Raw genomic sequence first — 20,551 nt, forward strand, 5'->3', positions numbered from 1 at the left:
AAGCTTTTCGAAACAATCCAGTTTTATTTTTTTATATAAATATATTTATACATTGTGCCAACATATATAATTTTCAGTGAATAAAAGTAAAAAAAATCATGGAGGCCTCTGTATTAGAAGTCGGATTGCATTTTCCTCTCTACTAAAAATGAATAAATTAATCCATATTTATCATATTAAAGAACAAACTGATCTTTCTATTAAAAATTCTATCCATTACTACTATTAACAATACAAATAAATTTAAAATTTTAACAAAAATGATCGATTTACGTTTTAATTTACCATATTAAAATTAATTTATCTAATTTTAAATAATTAATATTTAGCACAATATCCTTTATACTACTTTTATCAATGAAAGATTTTTATTTAATGCCAAAGGAAAGAGATAATCAGGTATAATGGAAATTAAGGAAGATAATAAGATTTGGTACTTTAATTAAGTTTTAATATTTAATTTAGTATTCAAGTTTTTTTCTAATATTTTTATTCGGGTCGGGTTTAGGTAAAATTTTCAGTCCAATTTTACGGCTCAAGTCTAGAAAATGGGTCTAAAATTCTATTGGAGCCCAGCCCATGATTACCTCTAGGTTCAAGCAACTATTCGACGATTGGTACAATGGATCAAGATCCATAGACAAGTTGAAAAACATATCTTAAATTCAAGTCAATCTCACAATTAATATCAGAGATCGGAGAAAAAAAATGTTTGGATTTTGATTCATAGATTCGTGTTGCTTAAAGTTGTTTCATGAAAAAATAAGTAAACATTAGACGAGAGAGGGAATGAGAGCTTTTTTATTGGTACATGAGATGCAAATAGAGAGGGCCATACAACAACAATTTTAACAACTCAATGACTTAAATAAAAACTTTTGAATAATTAAATAAACATTTTGTAACTTTTTAAAATCAAATGACCAAATAGTACAGTTTTTATACTTAATATTCTATTTTTCTACTCTATCCTATGTAAAACTCTAGACGGATCCCACATTGGCAAAGCATGGGAGAGGCTTGGACTATATAAAGGGGTAGCAACACTTAAATGATAAGAGGTTTTTTAGGGGTGTACGAGTGCCCAAAGTAGATAATATTTTACTGTAATCTAAATAATTTTTAAATATTTTAACAAATAATTTAATAGGTTTCAACTTTCATCATATATTTTGAAATATGAATTATTATTTTCATTAAATTTCTCACATAATGAGAATTTATATTTTAAGATTAAAAATAATTTGTTGTTCATATATTTCTTGGATAATTCTATTATATTTGAAGTTCTTATGTTGCAATAACAACAACAAATGCATTTCAAATTTATGGACTCCATGTGCAAGTGGAATTTAATTTAGGATAGTGGTTATTTATTTAATGGGACAAAATATAAAATAATAAAAAATTATATTAAAAATAAATAAATAATGGGAAAAAATTGGGGCAGAGAGCCATATAATGTCTCCATAACCAAAGGCTGTGGGCTTTGGGGCCCACTGACATGACCTCCACGTGGGCTTCTCCGCTGCACCAAAAAACGGCTTCTTTTCTTTAGTGACATATTAGGGTTAATTCATCAAACATCTCCAAACTTCAATCCAAATTTTAAATTGGTCCATAAAATTCAAATATTTTATTTTGAATCCTCATAATATCAGTATTGCACCAATCAAGTCTTCTTGCCAGCTTAACTATTAATTTTGTCATAAATTATGGTTTTAATATTATATTAGCGGTAAAGCTACGAATTTTGTATTAAAAGAGTTGAGATAAAATTATAATTTTTTTTAGGGTTACAGTTAGAAATTTTATAATAAAAGAGCCTGAATTTAAGATGTCAAAAATTTAAATTTGTTTATATTTTAAAAAAATAAATATTCTTTTAAGTTTCATTTTTGTATCCTTTTATATATATAGGCTCGACCTTAGGGTAGTTTGGGAGTGTGACTGCCTAAGGTCTAGGGTTGGAAGGGGGCTCAAAATTTTTTTTCCAGCTTTTAACAAGGAAAAAAATCTTCAGGAAAAGAAAAAGGGCCCCGATTTTATTATTTTATTACTAGTATATGTTTTTATTTTATTGTATTACATTTTATAATTTTTTTTAAAAAAAGGTCTTAATTTATTGTTTTACCTAGGGCCCAAAAATATCAAGAATGAGCCTATATATATATATATATATATATAAGATTTTATTTGAGTTGGTGTCATAATTCAATCATACAATAACTTAGTTGAGAAATAATAATTTTTTACAAAATAATAAATATAATTATGACAACATATTATTATTTTATATATGTAAAAATCAATTTAAACCCAAAATATCTCACACTTAGAAAGATTTAAAAAGATTTACCATTAACTTAAAAGCATTAATTTTACCATTTCAACTAAATTCGAGTATTGAAATTCTAACAGTGAAGGCTACTCCATCGTCACTAAAAACGAGGGCCTTCCACCTCATCCCATCTCTCTTTATTTGTTATTAGTAGGGATAATATAATTTTTGGGACTTGAACTTGATAATTAAGCTTGCTTTGATTCTCGAATTTGGCAACTAAATCTATTTTGGTCATCAAACTTGGATTCAGTCAAGATTTAATGATATGACTAGTGTTACTAAAATAAGACCAAATTGGATGGACTGAGAACTGACCAATATATCAAACAAAAGGGTTGAACCGATTGACACGAAAACTACTTAAAATTGGTAAAAATAAAAAAACGAGGACAAAAATTTATAGCTAAACATGTTCAATTAGTTTAATGTTTTTTTTATTTCTTAATTTTTTTATATTATTATTAATATTTAATTATTTATGATCTAGCAATTGAATCGGTCTAACTAGTTAAATCGAGAACTGGTGGTTCAACCATTGTCCGGTCATTAAAACACTGAACATGGCACTTTGAGATTGTACCACATCATTGCTTTGTAAATTTTCAAGCGATGATGTGGTACGGCCTTAAAGTGTCATATCATTAAAGTTTTTGTATTTTCAAGTTTAGAGAGTAACATAGGCCTAACTCTCAAGTTTAAGTGCCAAAGTGGATAAAGAAAAATACAGATACCAAAACAAAACTAGTTACCAAATTCAGGGGCCAAAAATTATATTAACCATTATTGGTATTATTTTGTTTCTGTTTTATATATGCATATATCCAACTTGCATACACTTGCAAAACTAAGACCATAGACCCATAACAAAGGGGAGGCAAATGGCCTAATGGGACCTCTCCTCATCTCTCCTTTCCATTTCTTTTCTTCCATCAATTTTTCTTTGGTCTTCATCAATATCAATAAATAAAAATATATTTGAAATTACAAATATTCCATATTTAGTTGTATGTGTATATATATATATATATATATATATATATATATATATATATATATATATAGGAGTAAAGATTTTTTTTAATTACAGTAATAAGGTAAAGCCCAAATAATGAACGAGACTAGAGTGACTCAAACTCAAGTCATACTTAGGGCGATGAATACCTTTAACCATCAGGTCATCACATGAGATTCAGATGAATGATTATTATTACATATATAGCATTAAAGATTAATATAACAATGGGTTCCAAAAATTGGAAACTTGTAATTTTAGCCTCCTATAAATCATCAATTTGTAAATTAATACAAGAGAAAATTATGTTTTAATCTCTTAAAATTAAAAATCATAAATTAATACACGATAAAATTTATATTTAACATCTCAAAATTTATAATTCAATTTTGATCCCTAAAAATTTCCTAAATTCGGAGTTTGGGGATATTTGGATACTCTTTGTCTCATGTTTGTTCCATCCACATGCATGTTGAGATATTATTTATAAAACCATATAAAGGACAAATGGATGATATCCAATCTCCATTTTCTTATATCCATCCACTCCTTTAACATCAAAGAAGTTGAATAATTAAATTATATAATTTTATGATAGCTGAAATCTAATTTAATCATTTTAATAGTTTATATATTTATAATTTTTAAAAAATTAAATTAAAATTTATCGTTTTGGGCTCAAAGTATAATTTTTCGTTTTAAGGGGGACAAACCCTATTAACCCTCCTCCCACAGCCTTTGCCTATACTAAACTCGACACTCAATGGTGTTGAAATACTTCAACAAAAAAATTTATATTCTTAAAAATATTTCTTTTCATATCTATTTGGGGAAATAATAAAAATCCCATCATTTTCAAATACAAAAGCTTCTTACTATACTATTTTAACATTGATGAAAATACGTAGTAGGTCTCTTTATTATAGGGACACGATCAAGTTAATCCTTTTATCATTAAATAGATGAATTTAGCCTTTTGTTATTAAAATGAATCAAGCAAAACTAATTCTTAACAAAGGTACATTTACGATTTAAAATATCATTCAATGTTTTTAAAAGTTATATTCTTTAAAGCTTAAAATCAATATTGTTTGAATTAGATCAGTCAGATATCGATTCAAAGAGAGATAAAAAAAATCAGTTGATTTACTTAATTGATACAAACTAATTAAACAAAATTAAAAACTAAGTTGAACCAAAATTGAACATGTTTAAATTAAATTTTATAATTTTTAATAATTTTTTATTACCATAAAATTTTAATAATTTATTTGATTTTAAAGATATAAACGGATGATTTGACCGATTCGAAGATTAGTACCATTCCAAAGACATCATTAAAAGCTAATGAAGGCAACATATGCACATAAATACATATGTAGGAATTTTTCTATGCTTTGGTACCAATTGGCCAATTTATCTAATTAAGGATGTCAGACATCGAACTGTTCATTGAAAACCATCATTCATCTGCCTCAAGCTTCATCTATTTATGGACAATTATTGCTGTGTAAGAATAGGATAATTAGAAATTTGGTTAAATTCTGTGTTTTATCCCTTTACTAAGTTTATATTTACAATTTAATCATTTTGCTTTAATTTGATATAGTTTAATTATGTACTTTTATCATATCATTAATTAGTTTAAATAGTAGTTACGATCATTGATCATTCTGGTTAAAATGCTAAATTGTTTTTTTTATAACACTGACTCCAATACACACACAAAAAAATCAACATTATGAATTGATAGTGATATTTTTGAAAAATAAATCATATCCTTGTTTTAATCAGAAAGGCTAATGTAATTAAGATTAACTCAAAATATAAGGACAAATTTTCAAATTTTAACGTATTAGAAGGACTAAAACTTGAATTTAACATTAGAACCAAACTCAAATTTAAACTACATAACTTACACATGCAATGGATGCATGCATGTGGCATTTGGACAGGGAGCTGATGAGTCAAAGAGCTAAAGGGGCCAGTCAAAGGCAAAATACTTGGGTTCTTGCAGGATCAATGTCTGCCCCGACAACAGTAAAGACAAGTTACAATAATGTCCAAAACTGCTACCATATACATGGTCAAACAAATTTTTGGGAGGGATTATTTTGCTGTTTGTTAGTAAGAAATTAAAATAAAATATGAAGTGTATTTCATGAACTGTTATGGTATTTTTATCGTTGTTAAAGATATTATCATTTCGGGTTTAAGATTTTGTAATATATAATTAAAAATAGAGTAAATTATATTCAAGATTATTGAATTATTAGTAAATTTATATTTTGATCACTCAACTTAAAAAGATTGGAATATGGTCAGTTAACTATTCGAAAATTTTTATTTACGTCATGGGCTGTTAAAGTTGCTACTGTATGGCATTTTATGTCATGGGCTGTTAAAGTTGCTACTGTATGGCATTTTATGTTCGCACCACCTACACCGATTAAAAACTCCCATTCCCCTTCTATTCCACATTTCATTTTTTTATTTATGGAATAGTTTTGAACGTCACGAATCTGCAAACTGAAACCTAAACAACTTTCTTCTCTAATCTTCGATACTAATTGCTAAATCGACTTGAATCTAAGGTATGTTCTTCTACTCGTCGATGGGTATTGAGTCACAGTATTAATTGTCAAATTATCGTTCAGAGCTCACTAGTCTGACTTTTAAAACAAAAAAAGTAACAACCCGATGACTTAAATTAAAACTTTCCAATATTTCAGTGATCAATTCGTAACTTTTTGAAGTTGAATGACTTTAGGTGTAATTTACCCTTAAAAATAATGTTTAGGTATTACTTTGTAAATATCCAAATATAATTGATGGTATTCATTCATCTCTAAGCCAAAATGGAGCAAGTAATGCTGCATATAGTTGATTGGTTTAAAATTCAAGTACTCAAAATGTAAGGCTAGTTTCATTTGATGAAAGTATGATGTGGGTGGGTTTGGTTCGGTTTGATTGAGTTTTTTGAATTAACCGATTCGTTTATGATATTTTAGTTTAGTTCAATTTTTTAGTTTTCAATATTGATTTTAGGTTTTGGGTTTTGGGTTTACGAAGATAAGTTCTGTTTTGTGACTTTTGAATATTATTTGATAAAGTTTCAAAATCTTTTTCATAATATTGATATAGCAAATTATTTTGCAAGTAAATAAAATTAATTAATAATTCTTATATTGCATTTGCTTTTAAAAATAATTTTTATATAGAAATTTTAAATTATTTTTACTATTTTAAATATAAAATATATACTTTTAGGTCATAAAAAATTAAAATTAAAATTATACATTAAATAAAAATAAAATTTTATTCCATTCATTCAACTACAATTTTTGAACTTTTATTTCATAAACCATTCAACCAATTTGGTTGAAATAAAATTTCAATTTCTTGATATTTCTTGCTCAACCCTAAACCTGCCTAAGTATTTAATAATTATCCCATTAATCTTAGACTGATTTAATCTGACTCCTTTTTTATTTATGAATAATAAAATATATAAAACATTTTATAAAATATTTGTATTGTTAAATTTAAATAAAAATATTTTTATTGCATTCTAAACCTTAAAAGGGACTTTTGATCAAGCATATGAGGATTTTATGTATCCTAAGCTTGCTTTTTCTAAACAGTAAAATAGGTTTGAGCTAATCGTTTGTAATAAGTAAAAATTAATAATCAGGACTAAAAATCAATGTTGAGCTAGTTTATAATTTCTAATAATTTCTTTTAATTTTTATAAAATTTTAATTAATTATTTAATTATTATTAGATTAGCAGTCAAATCGAAAAATAAATGATTTGATCAATTCGACCATTCAGTTGGTTTCAATTGGTAAGATGTTGGGCTCTTATTATCATTGACCAAAGTCAAACCCTAACGACATAAAGGCCAATCTCAGCCCAATTATTTGCAATGAAACGTTTGGCCCATCAAGATCATTGCCAATGTGGACTCGGCCCAAACAATTTATTAATAAAAATGCTCAAGTTCTCTTTATTTTTAATTTTTTGAAAATTTATTTATTAATTACTAGAAATTGCTCAAGCCCTCTTTGCTAGTTTATGTATGTGGGAGAGATTTTTTTTTAATCATATTAATAATATATATTAAAAAATACATATTAAAAATCCACAATTACAAAACCATTCAGTTCATGACACATAAGTAATAGTTGCAATGAAGGGAAGTTGATATCACCCCACAATTATAAAACCACAATGTAAGTATTTTGTTCATGACACATAGGAATGTCGGAACAAAAATAACTCTCCTCATTCGACTTGTGTGATAGAAACTGATGTCCCTTAATTGGGGATTGATTCTCTCATCAGGTGCATTCAAACTCATATTATCACAAAGCCAAGCCATAAGAAAATATTGCCATGGCACTACTTCCCAAAAAACATATTCTCTTTTGGATCTCTATAAGTTGACAGTTATTACAGTAAATAAGTTGTAAGCACGATGGATGTCGAGTTTAAGATTACTTACCACACTAGTTTCAAATTTAATTTATATCTAACTGTTTAGTTTTTAAATATTTCTCTTAAACTCGACACCCACTGATATCAAGATGTTTTCAACATATTATAATAATTACTCTAATTCTCATGAAGCGTGAAATACTATCTTCATGCATGTCTCTTAAACTAGACACCCGGGACGATTAAAATAGTGCTAAAAAATTATATAATAAAAATCTATAAAAATAAAAAAACCTAAGAGAAAGCAATCAATTAAGCAAACATCATGATGAATTATAGGTTAATTGCTTCTTTATTATTTTAATTGAATGATTTGACGATGGAAATTGATTTTACGATTACAAGTTATCTATAGCTTCAACTCGTGCCCATCCTAGCTAGGGAAACACAAGCTTCAACTTTCGAGTTATATGGCTTTAATTACCAACATGGTATAGCTAAACATCGGTAAAAGTAATATATCAAGAGTCAGATTATATTTTATTTTTTTTATTAAAAAAATAATAAATTAATTTTTATACAATAGATCAAAGAGTAAACTGGTTTTTTAATTAAAATTTTTATTCATTTTTACTATTAAAAGTTCGTTACTATACATAAGCACGAGATACATGTACCACATCACATGTTATTATTCGATTATTCCATCAATCATTCTAGTTTTCAACAGTACAATCATCACAGGAATCTTTATGATACTTTTCATTAACTTAATAATTTACTATACATTTAAAGTTTTACTAATGGTCGTTAAAGAAAAACATATAAAACGAAATGAACGGGCAACAAGTGGTTGAGAAAAGTGGCAGTGGATTTTTTCTCAGACATTTGAACTAAGTAATTTGAAATTTGAAATTATTAGTGTTGAAGAAACTTTACCTGAATATCAATCTTAACCTGAACAAAATTAAACTTAAACTGCAAAACGAAAAAAGATATATACTATCAAGGTTTAAGAGATCTAACTAGTGATTTTTCATTATTGTCTTTATATTTTTTTTGTTTAGACAATATTTTTGTAATCGAGTTAACGATCGAATTAGTCAAATCATTAATTTTTAGTTCATCCATCTGATCCGATTTGATTAAATAAATTATTAAAAGATTATTAAAAATAAAAAAAAAACCCAATTTAACAAACTATTCAATTGATCTCTACCAATTCTTAATTTAACAAGTTGATCTAATCCGATTTCAACCACCATTACTGTGCTCTTTAAATGAAAATAAATGCTTTACAAAGCTAACATAACTTAGAAGAAAACAGAGCAAATATGAATAAGAATCAAGTGATGTACATTGTTCCTACAGCCTATCCTAGGCGATATATGTCGGTTCACATCGATTAAATAGGGTACCTTTTTAATCCTAGGCCATTCTTAGGTTAATTAATTTATAGAATGATGTTGATGCTTAGGTTAATTTATTTCAATTTTTAATTGGATTTTATAGTTGCCAAGAGCTAGTTTATTTCTTTGCCATTGCCCCACAACCTACTATTTGGTAGATTAAACAAATTAATGATTTGGTTAACTATCATTTAATGTATCGTTAGGTATCAATCCGTATAAATAACGAAATAATAAATATATATAAATTTTACGTGGAAATCTCTCAATTAAGAGGATAAAAAATTATAGGCAAAAGAGACTTCACTAATAAGAAAGAAATCTGAAAAGTACAAAATGAAGATAATCAAAACAAATCTTGAATACAAAGCTCTTCGACTAAAACACAAATTTCTCTTAAAGCTCTTTCTAGAGTTACTAAGGCCCTTTTATAGGCCAAATTCGGAGATCAAATATGACTAAAACGTCTTGGATAAATCAAAGTCTGATTGAGAAAAAATAACCGGAGTTTAATTAGGAGAAGTAAATTGGTTGAGTAGGGAACACGTCACCACATCATGATGTTGTTTATCGGCTCTTCGTAACGTCGTCCGTCGCATTGTCAGGACGTTGGCTCTTCCTCGTGGCGACAACGTTGACCTTGATTCGTCCAAAATGCGACACACTCCACAAATCTGGCTCAAACAAGATTAAGATTTTGTAAGAAAATACTTTTTTAATTTTGAAGGATAAAAAGAGAAACACGGTAAAAAAAATAAAGATTACTAAACCGAAAATTAATAGCTGAAAAATTAAATAATGAATTTGAATTATAATTTTTTGATTTATTACTTAAAATTAAGTATTAAATATAATTAAAATGTTTGATTAATATAATATTTAAATTATGAAAATTTTTATTATATATTTTTATCTTTACTTTTAAACATTTCATGTTATCTTAAACGCGTTAATTAAAATATACACATGAAATATTTAAAATAAATTATAAAATATAAATATAAAAATCGAATGTATTGTATTATTTTTATTAAGTGATAAGTAGTTTTTATCTTTTTAATTTTTTATATTATAAAATTCTATTTTACCCTAAATTTTCAAATGTGTTTAAAAATATAATTTAATCAAAATATTAATTTTTTAATTAATTAAAATTTCAATGAATCAAACAGGCTTTTTAGTATAAATTTTCACCTTAAGAAATTATGTAGAAAAATTATCAGAGTTTGCCTAAAAATAAAAATAAAAATTATTCTTTAAAGCCCTTTAAAGAACTATATTTTAGTCCCTAAAATTGAAATTCAATTCTAACCTCTAAAAATAAAATTTATAATTTAATCCTTCAAAAACCGTAAAACTTAACCGATAAAATTATATTTTAACTCTTCGAATATTTATAATTAATGTGTGACAAAGTATAAGAAACAACATTTGTGTTCCTTATTTTAAAATTCAAAAGGAGAAAGAACACTTTATTTCCTTTTAAAATATTTATATGCATGCATCATTTACAATTTTAGCAAGTAAGGGACTACATAAAAAAAAAGAGCCTAAGTTTGGTGATCTCTTACACCTAATAAAAACGGGAAAAATGAGATTAGTGGGGCCTTAATGTTATAAATTACAAGATTATGGGACAACTAAGCAATTTATTAAGCCCATGCATTATATCTGGCACCACATGGGTCAAGTCCCCTAAAACAAGGTTTTTAGCAAAGTTGTATGTATATCATCTACCCTTTTTTAATTTAATAGTCAAATCAGATAAGTTGTCTCAATATTATTTTATTGATCCGCAAACGAGGTCATTACTTGTGCAATTTTTTTTTAATTTATCGAGACATCTATTAGAGTTAGTCCAGTAATTAACCCTTCGCATTCTATAGACCCATTAAGGGATAGATGCTGACCATAAATTTTAAAACTGTTTTATATCCAGGGTGAGAATCAAACCCCAGACTATTAATTAAGATAAGAAAGATCCTTATCATCTTATCCAATTCTCTAGTTGCTTGTGCATTTTTTTCTTCCAAGTAATAGTGTACTAATCATAACCAAAATAATAATCCATAAAAAAACACCTCATGTGATACACTATCTCATATTATATCCTTAAACATATGATATCCTTAAAACAATTGTTCATTCCAGCAAGTAATGTGAAATTTTAAAAAAATTGCTTCCCACAAAGTTTCTTAACAAGTAAATCCAAAAATTGATTAGCATGGTCCATTACTTTCTTGTTTAAGAAGTGAAAACAACCATAAAAAATTAAAGTACATTATAAATTTCCTTTTTTTTAAAAAAAATTTGGGTTGATTTGAAACTTAATATATTAATGGAGGTAGGCATCCTAACACACCCTAGAAACAAGGAAATGTTTTTTTTTTTTTTTCCTTAAATAGGATTTACTTTAAAGGGATTGAAAACCACATATTTGCAATGATCCTTTACCAAACTTGTTTGAGAAATTAATTTCATTTGAGGTCTAAATCAAGTCAAGGTGAAAATTAAATATGCACTATGTGTCAAGTAACACACAACAATTTGTAGATCAAAAATGGTGGTTGTGGTGGTGGAACCTCATTTGTGGTCTTACAGCAATTTCAATGGTTAATGAAGAAGATGATACCTTTACAAAGGTTAAGGAAGTTACAATGACTGTTGATTTTGGTTAATGAAGTTACAATGACTGTTGATTTTGGTGCTGAGTGTCGGTTTAATTTTTGTTTTAATTTATATATATATATATATATATGAAGGATTTTTAAAAGATTGTATCGTAACACTTATGTTCTAATATGTCAGACACAAATAAGGACAACACTAGGGACCTTGTAAGGGTTTTGCCTCTTAAAATAAAAAATTTCACTTCTGATTTTTTAATTTTATAAAATTTTAAATTAGTATATGGTAAAATTACACCTTTAACGACTTTTAAAATTAATTTATAATTCCTTAAGTCAAAAGAAAAAAATTCAACTTTATTCAATTGTATCTCAATATGTCTAGGCAAAGCACTTACATGATAAATATTAATATATATATATATAAACTTATAAAAATAATATAAATTTCAACACTAACAATTTAATTTAGGGTAACTTATACCTATGGTCACTTTTGTTTACTTTAGGTAACATTTTAGTCACTTATGTTTAAAATATTACGTTTTAGTCACTTACGTTATCGTGTTGTAACATTTTAATCACTGAACCGTTAATTGCCGTTAATGGTGTAACAGCAAGCTGACATGGCATGTTAAATCATCATTTCAAACAAATATTTTATGTTAAATTATACAATCGATCTCCAATTTTTTTTTGTTTTTAGCAATTTAATTTTTTTCTTTTATATTCTTTAAACTTTACTCTCTTTTTTCTTCTTTATTTTCCATTATCTTCTATTTCTCCTTCTATTTTCCTACCTTCTTCATGTCTTTTAACATATTAAGAAGTCGAATTGGCAGTGAAGAAAGAAGTAGGAAGTTGAAAGCCATCATTGCCTATAATCAAAACCCATAAACTCGTACCATGATTCTTTCTTCACTGCCAATTCGACTTCTTGATATGTTAAAAGAAATGGAGAATGTAGGAAAACTGAGGGGGAAGCAGAAGAAAATGGAAAATAAAGAAAAAAAAAGTTAAAAGAACATAAAAGAAAAAATTAAATTGCTCAAAATGGAAAAAATATGGGGAACAATTGTATAATTTAACCTAAAATTTTTATTTGAAATGATAATTTAACGTGCCACGTTACCGTTACACTGTTAACAGTAATTAATAGCTCAATGACTAAAATGTTACAACATGATAACGTAACATAACATTTCAAACATAAGTGACCAAAATGTAACGTAAAGTAAACAAAAGTGACCATAAGTGTAATTTACCCTTTAATTTATAGATGAACTCTAGAAACTAATCAAATATTTATTAGTGGCTAAAGAGACTTTAATAACATTTCAAACATAAGTGACTAAAATGTAACTGTAACGTAAAGTAAATAAAAGTGACCATAAGTGTAATTTACCCTTTAATTTATAGATGAACTCTAGAAACTAATCAAATATTTATTAGTGGCTAAAGAGACTTTAAAAAGCCTTTAACTTTAAAACCTCGTATAGAACTCATTCAATTTGCATAATTTTCACTAAAAGTGTCATAACTCAAATTCTCAAACTTCAATCGACAATCACATCCCAACATGTATCATAAGTTTGTTTGTACCCAAATAAATGCTTGCCACTTGCTTTTAAAAGACTCAATCCTAAATTCCTATCAACAAATTTAACTCAATAGTATGATTTGGTCATTTGATGCAATTACATCTTTTTACAGACTTCAATCTGTGGATTTCATGGGAAGCAAGCTACAAAAACCGGAAAACATTTAAGTACAAACATTGTATTCGCCATATGTATAAATCATTCCAGGTACAAGAAGATGATCAAGCACTACTACATTCATAACAATCAACAATAAGAACATTAACCCCCAAAAGAGACTAATCGATCACCGTGTTATGTCGGGACCGAACTTAAAAACAAGATAACACTCGAGCCATCGAGAAAATGAACATACTGATTAGAACTACAGATTGAGCTGCACTGGGTACCTATGAATGCAATCTTCCCATGGATTATTAGGAGATGGCTTCACATTCCGGAGCGCAACCCAAACCGCGCTGTTACACTTGAAACCACTCCCGAATGCAATCTGCCAAACACGGTTTCCCTTCCGCATCCGGCCTTTTGCTTCTGTATAGGCAAGTTCATACCAGATCGAACTCGAAGAAGTGTTGCCGAATCGGTGAAGAGTCATACGGGAAGCCTCAGCATGTACCGGAAGAAGCTGCAAATTCTTCTCAAGCTCATCAATTACGGCCCTCCCACCGGCATGAATACAGAAATGATCGAACGCGAGCTTGAAATCCGGGATATAAGGCTTGATTTTCGCATTGAACAATTTCTTGGCAACTAATGTTACAAAGAACAAGATTTGTTCACTTATAGGAAGAACAAGGGGACCCAATGTTGTGATATTGGTCTTGAGTGCACCACCAGCAATTGCCATTAAATCTTTAGACAACGAAACACCTGTTTTACCATTATCATCCTGTTCTTGGTAAACACACTTGAATGCCTTGTCATTTGCCCCACAATGTGTCCTAACCACATGAACAAGCTTATACTTACTGCGCCTCCGATCAACAGACCGATTCGATAGCAGAACCGCGGCGCCCCCGACACGGAACAAACAATTCGGGATCAACATCGATTTCTTGTTCCCAAAATACCAATTTTGTGTAATGTTTTCAGTACTAACCACAACAGCATAACTATTCCTATGAACTTGTAACATGTCTTTAGCAAGATCAATGGCTATAACACCAGCACTACATCCCATACCCCCAAGATTAAAGCTTCTAATATTACCCCTTAACTTATATTTATTAATAATCATAGCAGACAATGATGGTGTTGGATTAAACAAGCTACAATTAACAACAAGTATACCAATGTCTCTTGGTTTAACATTAGTATTAGCAAAAAGCTTATCTAATGCACCAAACATCACCTGTTCTGCTTCTTGTCTTGCAGCCGCCATTGATGGTCTTGGTGGAAGGTAATGCATTGCTTCAGGCACACATGTTTCCTCTCCAAGCCCTGATCTTTCCAATATCTTGCGTTGAAACTCCAATGAAGATTCATCAAAATCACCTGTTAGCTCTGAATGTTCCATGAACTGTTGGTATTTGACTTTCAAATGTGATGGAGGAAGATAACATGAATAATCCAACAAGTAAACGGATCTTGGTCGGGTCATGATATAAACAGTGGATCCAAACACAAGAACAACCGAAAACACAATGAAACTAACGAGGTTGTACTGAAGTTGAAGCCATAATTGATGAACATCATCAAGACTCAACCTTGATGCTTCAACAACAATAACAGACATTAAAGGGATCAAACAAAGAGTCAAAAGATGACTTATTAAATAATGGTAACCGAGTTTAACATACTTCAAGTTAACACTTTGTAAGAAATCAGGCAATCTAGTACGTTGCCGGATCTGAACCCTATTGTTCTCTTCACCATTCATGGCGTTGGGTGGTTCAAAAAAGATGGGAAAGCTTTTTTGGAATACTTTTTCACAAGCAAAGATAGGGTTTTTTTGAGAAGAAACTTGGGTATTCTTTGTTATGTTCAAAAGGGGTATATATAGTGAAGATTGGTGGGGTTTAGAAAAGGTTGATGCAACTGCAACAACGACCAAACGCCATTAAAGAACACGTAGAAAATTGTTAGATTACTATTAGTAGAAAGCTACAGAGAAGAAGGAGAGTTGGGGAGTTGGGAGTTTCCTGATCTGATTTTTAAAGTTTCTGCTGCTAACGCCATCCATTCCCCTCACCATTAAAGCTCCATTTTTTTTTTCTTTTGACTATGATTTTCTTTTCATTTTATTAATGGGAACTAAAATGGAGAAAAGAAAAAAGGAAAGGGCTTTGAACATTGAATTTGAAGATTTTGTTTTTTTTTTTTGGTTCTTAATTTGTGGGCCTAAGGAATGGAGAGAAATCAAAGGGCTTGATTTTGTTCTTTTTTTAAAAATGGTGTCTTTTAGAGGGTGATGAGTCAAAGAGAAGGAAGTGGAAGTTTCAGCGATGTTTCTTGCACGGCTTCAAAGATCTGAAATTTGTAAAAGAGTTTGTGAAATACGAGAAATTGTGTTTTTTCACTCTAATAAAGAGGTTGAAGTTACAAATAAAAGACACATGTCACATGTTCATAAGAATTCTTTTCTTAGTCAATATTTTCTAAAAAGTAAATAACTGAAGTATGCACGAATATCCTCACAAACACTATAGTTACTTTACTAGAACATTCCCTCATGTTCTCATTATCATGGTTCGAATTTTAAATTGGCTTTTAAATTTTAAAATTTTTCAAATCGAATCTTCAAAATATGAATATAATATCAATCAAGTTCTTTTGTCAATTAATTGTTAACTTACGTTTGGAATGTTAATTTATAACGTGTGTAACATTGATGAAATTTAAACAAGTGTATATCACTTGTTTCTTTAATGCCCCTTATAAGTATATTCCTGTTTAAAATTTGATCCAGCGTTTTGAATATAATTCACAATGCTCAAGTTGATGGTCATATTGATATTTTAAGTACTCAATTACAATATTTTAAAATTAAGAGATCAATTTAAAATTTGAACCATAATTTAGGGACATACAATGGAATTGACCCTTATGTGTCTGTGTTAAACACTTATTAAAGCTAATGTTTATATAATATTATGTTTCAAACATTTAGGTTTTTCAAAATTAATAAAATTATTTTAAGGCTGTTACTTGGTAAAGATAAAAGAAAAAATATTAAAAAATATGAAATTCTAAAATTAAAAAATATATTTTTATTTTGGGTATAAAACAATTTTGATTTACTTCCCTTCATATGATATGAGTCTACGATTTTCAGTTTTTATTTTTTTATATAATGCCTAGAACTAAACTCGACCTTGGGGATAGTTTAGGAGTGCGGTCGCCCAGGGCATAAGGCTAGAAGGGGCCCAAAACTTTTTTTTCCAACTTTTAACATAGAAAAAGAAAATCTTCAACATTTTAAGTTTTCTTATCAATGCTTCAGACAGAAAAGAAAAAAGGTCCTTTTTTTTTTTTTATTGTATTACATTTACAATTTTTTTAAAAAGGGTCTTGATTCATTGTTTTGCCTTAGGATTCAAAAAACATCAAGAACGGGTTTGTTTAGAACTGCCCATAACCCCTCCCCAACCCTTAAATAAAAAGATAATTTGTTCCAGCACACTCAAACCTTCATCTTCTTATATTAACAATAGTACAAATACTAATTAAATTAAATCATTGTGCTTTATTTGGAAAATAAAATAAAATCAATGTGCTTTAGGTGATGAATATTTTATTTTCCAAAAAGCCAAAGTTCATGACAGAATTTTTAGAGAAATGTTATAATTATGGGTCCACTTACCTAGCTGTCTATAATTTTGTAATTCATGGCCATGCTATTTACCATTTATTATATATTTTCTTTGTTGAACCATGCATCTTGGTGCCAGTAAGGTTCACTATTGATATTATTTTTAATTCTTTTTCTTTCTCCAAGTTATCATTGTTCTCAATGATGAATTTATAATAATTGAAGGAAAAAAAAAAAGAAAAAACCAAATTTGGCAGTGAGGTGTGTCAAAAGATATGGGTATATTTAACTTGTACATTTATATCAACAACACGTGCTTTATGTACCTCATGCTGATATATAAGGATTAGTTTTTAATAGTATAAATGAGTCGATTTTTTAATAGAATAAATCAATTTATTCTTTGATATAATTTATATGGACTAATTTAACTAGTTGTTAATTAAAAGGGACAAAATATAATTTAACTTTTAGTATAGGGACCTCTATGATATTTTTTCCTAAAAAATAATCCTTCCTATTCAAAAAAAGCGCAATTTATCTTCAATTAAATCACACAAATTGCCTTGCATTATCTTCTTATATGATTACCTCAAAGTGCATTAGTTTAGTCAAAAAAATTTTGATATCTTATCACGCGAAGTAAATTTAAAAAAAAAAATTGATTAGGAAGTTCTAAACGATGATTTGATGATCGGTATGGTGGATCCAAGTCAATCCGATAGTCAATGTCTGAGATCGAAGTAGAAAATTGTTTTCATAAAAAAAAAATTTGAACTATAGAAGAGACGAAGAATAAAAGCTTTCGATTAATGCAAGCAGTTTGAATAGAGGAGATCATACAATAGTGATTTTGATAGCCTAGTGACTTAAATGAAAATTTTCGAATAATTCAATAATCTTTCTGACACTTTTGAAGTTGAATGACCAAAACGTAAATTTACTAACAATTTAGTGACATTGAATGTAGTTTACCTTAAAATAAAATAATCGATTTAGGGGGCATGGTATAATATGTAAATTTGCATGGGAATTCTTCAAAGAATTCCATAAAAGATTAGGGGGCTCTAATAATATTACCATTGAATAAATAAATAAATAAATAAATAAACCCAAGTTGAGCATATTGCTTGCTTTGGTGGAAATCAAACGTGTGAAGCTCACTGCCCAACATCGCAAACTACACAAATCGTAACTAGTAATTAAACCAAACCAATGAGCCACTAATTTCAATTTTCAACGTTGTATTACTTAGAATATTTTTTTAAATTTAATATTTCAATTAGTTTTATTATATATTAATTAATATTTTAATTAATTTATTTTCAAGGTCCAATTATGGTTTTAAGTTATTATACTTCAATTTCATACAATTCAATCCCGGTTTCTATAACGTTATTAATGGGGCTAAATTGATAGCATTACTAACTGTTGTTAATTGATAACCATTAGAGGTGAAACTAGAAATTTTGTAGTTGGAATCGAGATTGGGTAAACTACACCCAATGCTATTAAACTATTAGTTAGTTTACGTTTTAGTCATTCAACTTCAAAAACTTACAAATATGGTTATTGAACTATCTGGAAGTTTTCATTTTAGTCACTAGGCTATTAAAATAGTTTGTGTATGGCCCTCTCCGTTCTCACCACTTGCACCAGTCGAAAGTTATCCTTTCCCTTCTCTTCTACAGTTTAATTTTCATTAAACAGCTTCGAACATCATCGAAGAACAAAAATCCAAACAATTTTCTTCTTTGATCTCCGACACTGGCCATTAGATCGACTTGGATCTAAGGTATATTTTTCTACTCATCGATAGGTACTAATCTACAGTACTGAGAGTATAGTTTACCCTAATTTTTTAGGCTAAAATATAATTTTACCATTTACTATTAACTTACAACTTGGTGTATGGGAAAAGAGAAAAAAAGGAAGGGAGGCCATACCTCTGCTTATCTTTTGGGGGTTAAATTTGTTAGTGTCCCGTTTTGAAACAAACAAATACTCACTTGGTAGTCATGTAATTAAAAATGTAATATTGTAATGAATTTAAATTTAACAAAATAATTTTTAACAGTGTTAATATTTGAACTTGAATTTTGAAATCTAAAAAGTAGAAGAATTAAATTTCTAAAATTAAAACTACAGAGACTAAATTCTAAATTTATAAAAATATAGGCACTTGGGATATATTTTAACCGAGGAAAAAATAAAAAGTCAAAGGCCCCAACCGTGCTCGGCTTCACAATGATAAATGCAGAACAAAAGTCAAACGGTGAAAGGCCTTTTGCCCAAAATTTGCTATGGGCTTACGTCTTTCGTTTTCCGTTTCTTTTGATGATGTATGTGGGCCATGTATATATACACATACATACATACATTATAAAACATTATCTTTATAATAATTATAATTTTATTTTATTTTATGAAGCTTTTGATATTAGCCTTTGTATTATGTATAAATTACGAATTTTAGTTTATTAATTTTAATTTAATTAATTTTGGTTATTGTACTTTTAATATTTGAAATTTCAAGCAGTTAAATCAGTTAATTAAAATTTTAAGCTCATTTTTTGATTGAGCCCAAACCTAAAAAATAGACCTAAAAATTTGACAAGACTCGAATCAAATCCGATCCAGCCCATAGACAAATCTAATTGTAATAAATTAATAAAAGCTACAACTGGACGGTTTAGATTAGTTGGTCGCCATTTCTCACAGATATACTCTTTCATTGTCTTTATACACGAATACAATACCACATACAAAAATATATCTTTTAAATTATAAATATAATAATAATCTCAATTAAAATAATTTATTATAAATGATAAATTAAATAATTAAATTCAACGAATAATTACAAAAGGTAAGACTTGAACTTCAATTTTATTTTGGTCACACGAAAATATATTAATAAATTAAACATATGATAACTTTCTCGAAACAAAGGTTTAATTACTATTTTTGTTTACTATGTTGAAATTTAGGATTTATTCTCTCTACTTTAATTTGACATAATTTAGTCTCTTGATTTTTATAATATCATTAGTAAACCCAATTTGATAATATTGTTAACAAATACCATTAATAGTGACTATATAGATTTTTATTTTTACCTACTACTAAAATTTACAAAGGTAAAAGACCTAAATCATATCAAATTAAGGTATCATTTCTTTCTTTCAAAAAAAAAAAGATCAATCCCAAATTTCAACATAATAGAGGGACTAAAAACAAAATTAAACCTTAACAAATAATATCAAATTATCGCTTGACATGCATATGGTTCAACTTCTACATAATCCATCTGTTTTTGCCCTGAAATAAAAAGCAAACCAGGCCAAAATAAAGCAAAATACATATA

The 20,551-nt window shown here is 28.1% G+C and overlaps 1 protein-coding gene across 1 annotated transcript; it reads right to left on the reverse strand.

Moving 5' to 3' along the window:
- Positions 1-13,479: 13,479 nt before the first annotated feature.
- On the reverse strand, positions 13,480-15,896 carry LOC108474703 (3-ketoacyl-CoA synthase 4). Its single transcript, XM_017776704.2, has one exon. The coding sequence runs from the start codon at positions 15,310-15,312 to the stop codon at positions 13,798-13,800; it is 1,515 nt and encodes a 504-aa protein (XP_017632193.1). The 5' UTR covers positions 15,313-15,896; the 3' UTR covers positions 13,480-13,797.
- Between the last annotated feature and the right edge of the window lie 4,655 nt (positions 15,897-20,551).

This window comes from Gossypium arboreum, chromosome 3 (genome assembly GCF_025698485.1).
Source record: "Gossypium arboreum isolate Shixiya-1 chromosome 3, ASM2569848v2, whole genome shotgun sequence".
Taxonomy (NCBI): Eukaryota; Viridiplantae; Streptophyta; class Magnoliopsida; order Malvales; family Malvaceae; genus Gossypium; species Gossypium arboreum.

What these genes read in the sequence shown, in the direction of transcription:
- LOC108474703 (XM_017776704.2), bottom strand. Translation starts at nt 15,312, where the DNA reads ATGAATGGTGAAGAGAACAATAGGGTTCAGATCCGGCAACGTACTAGA.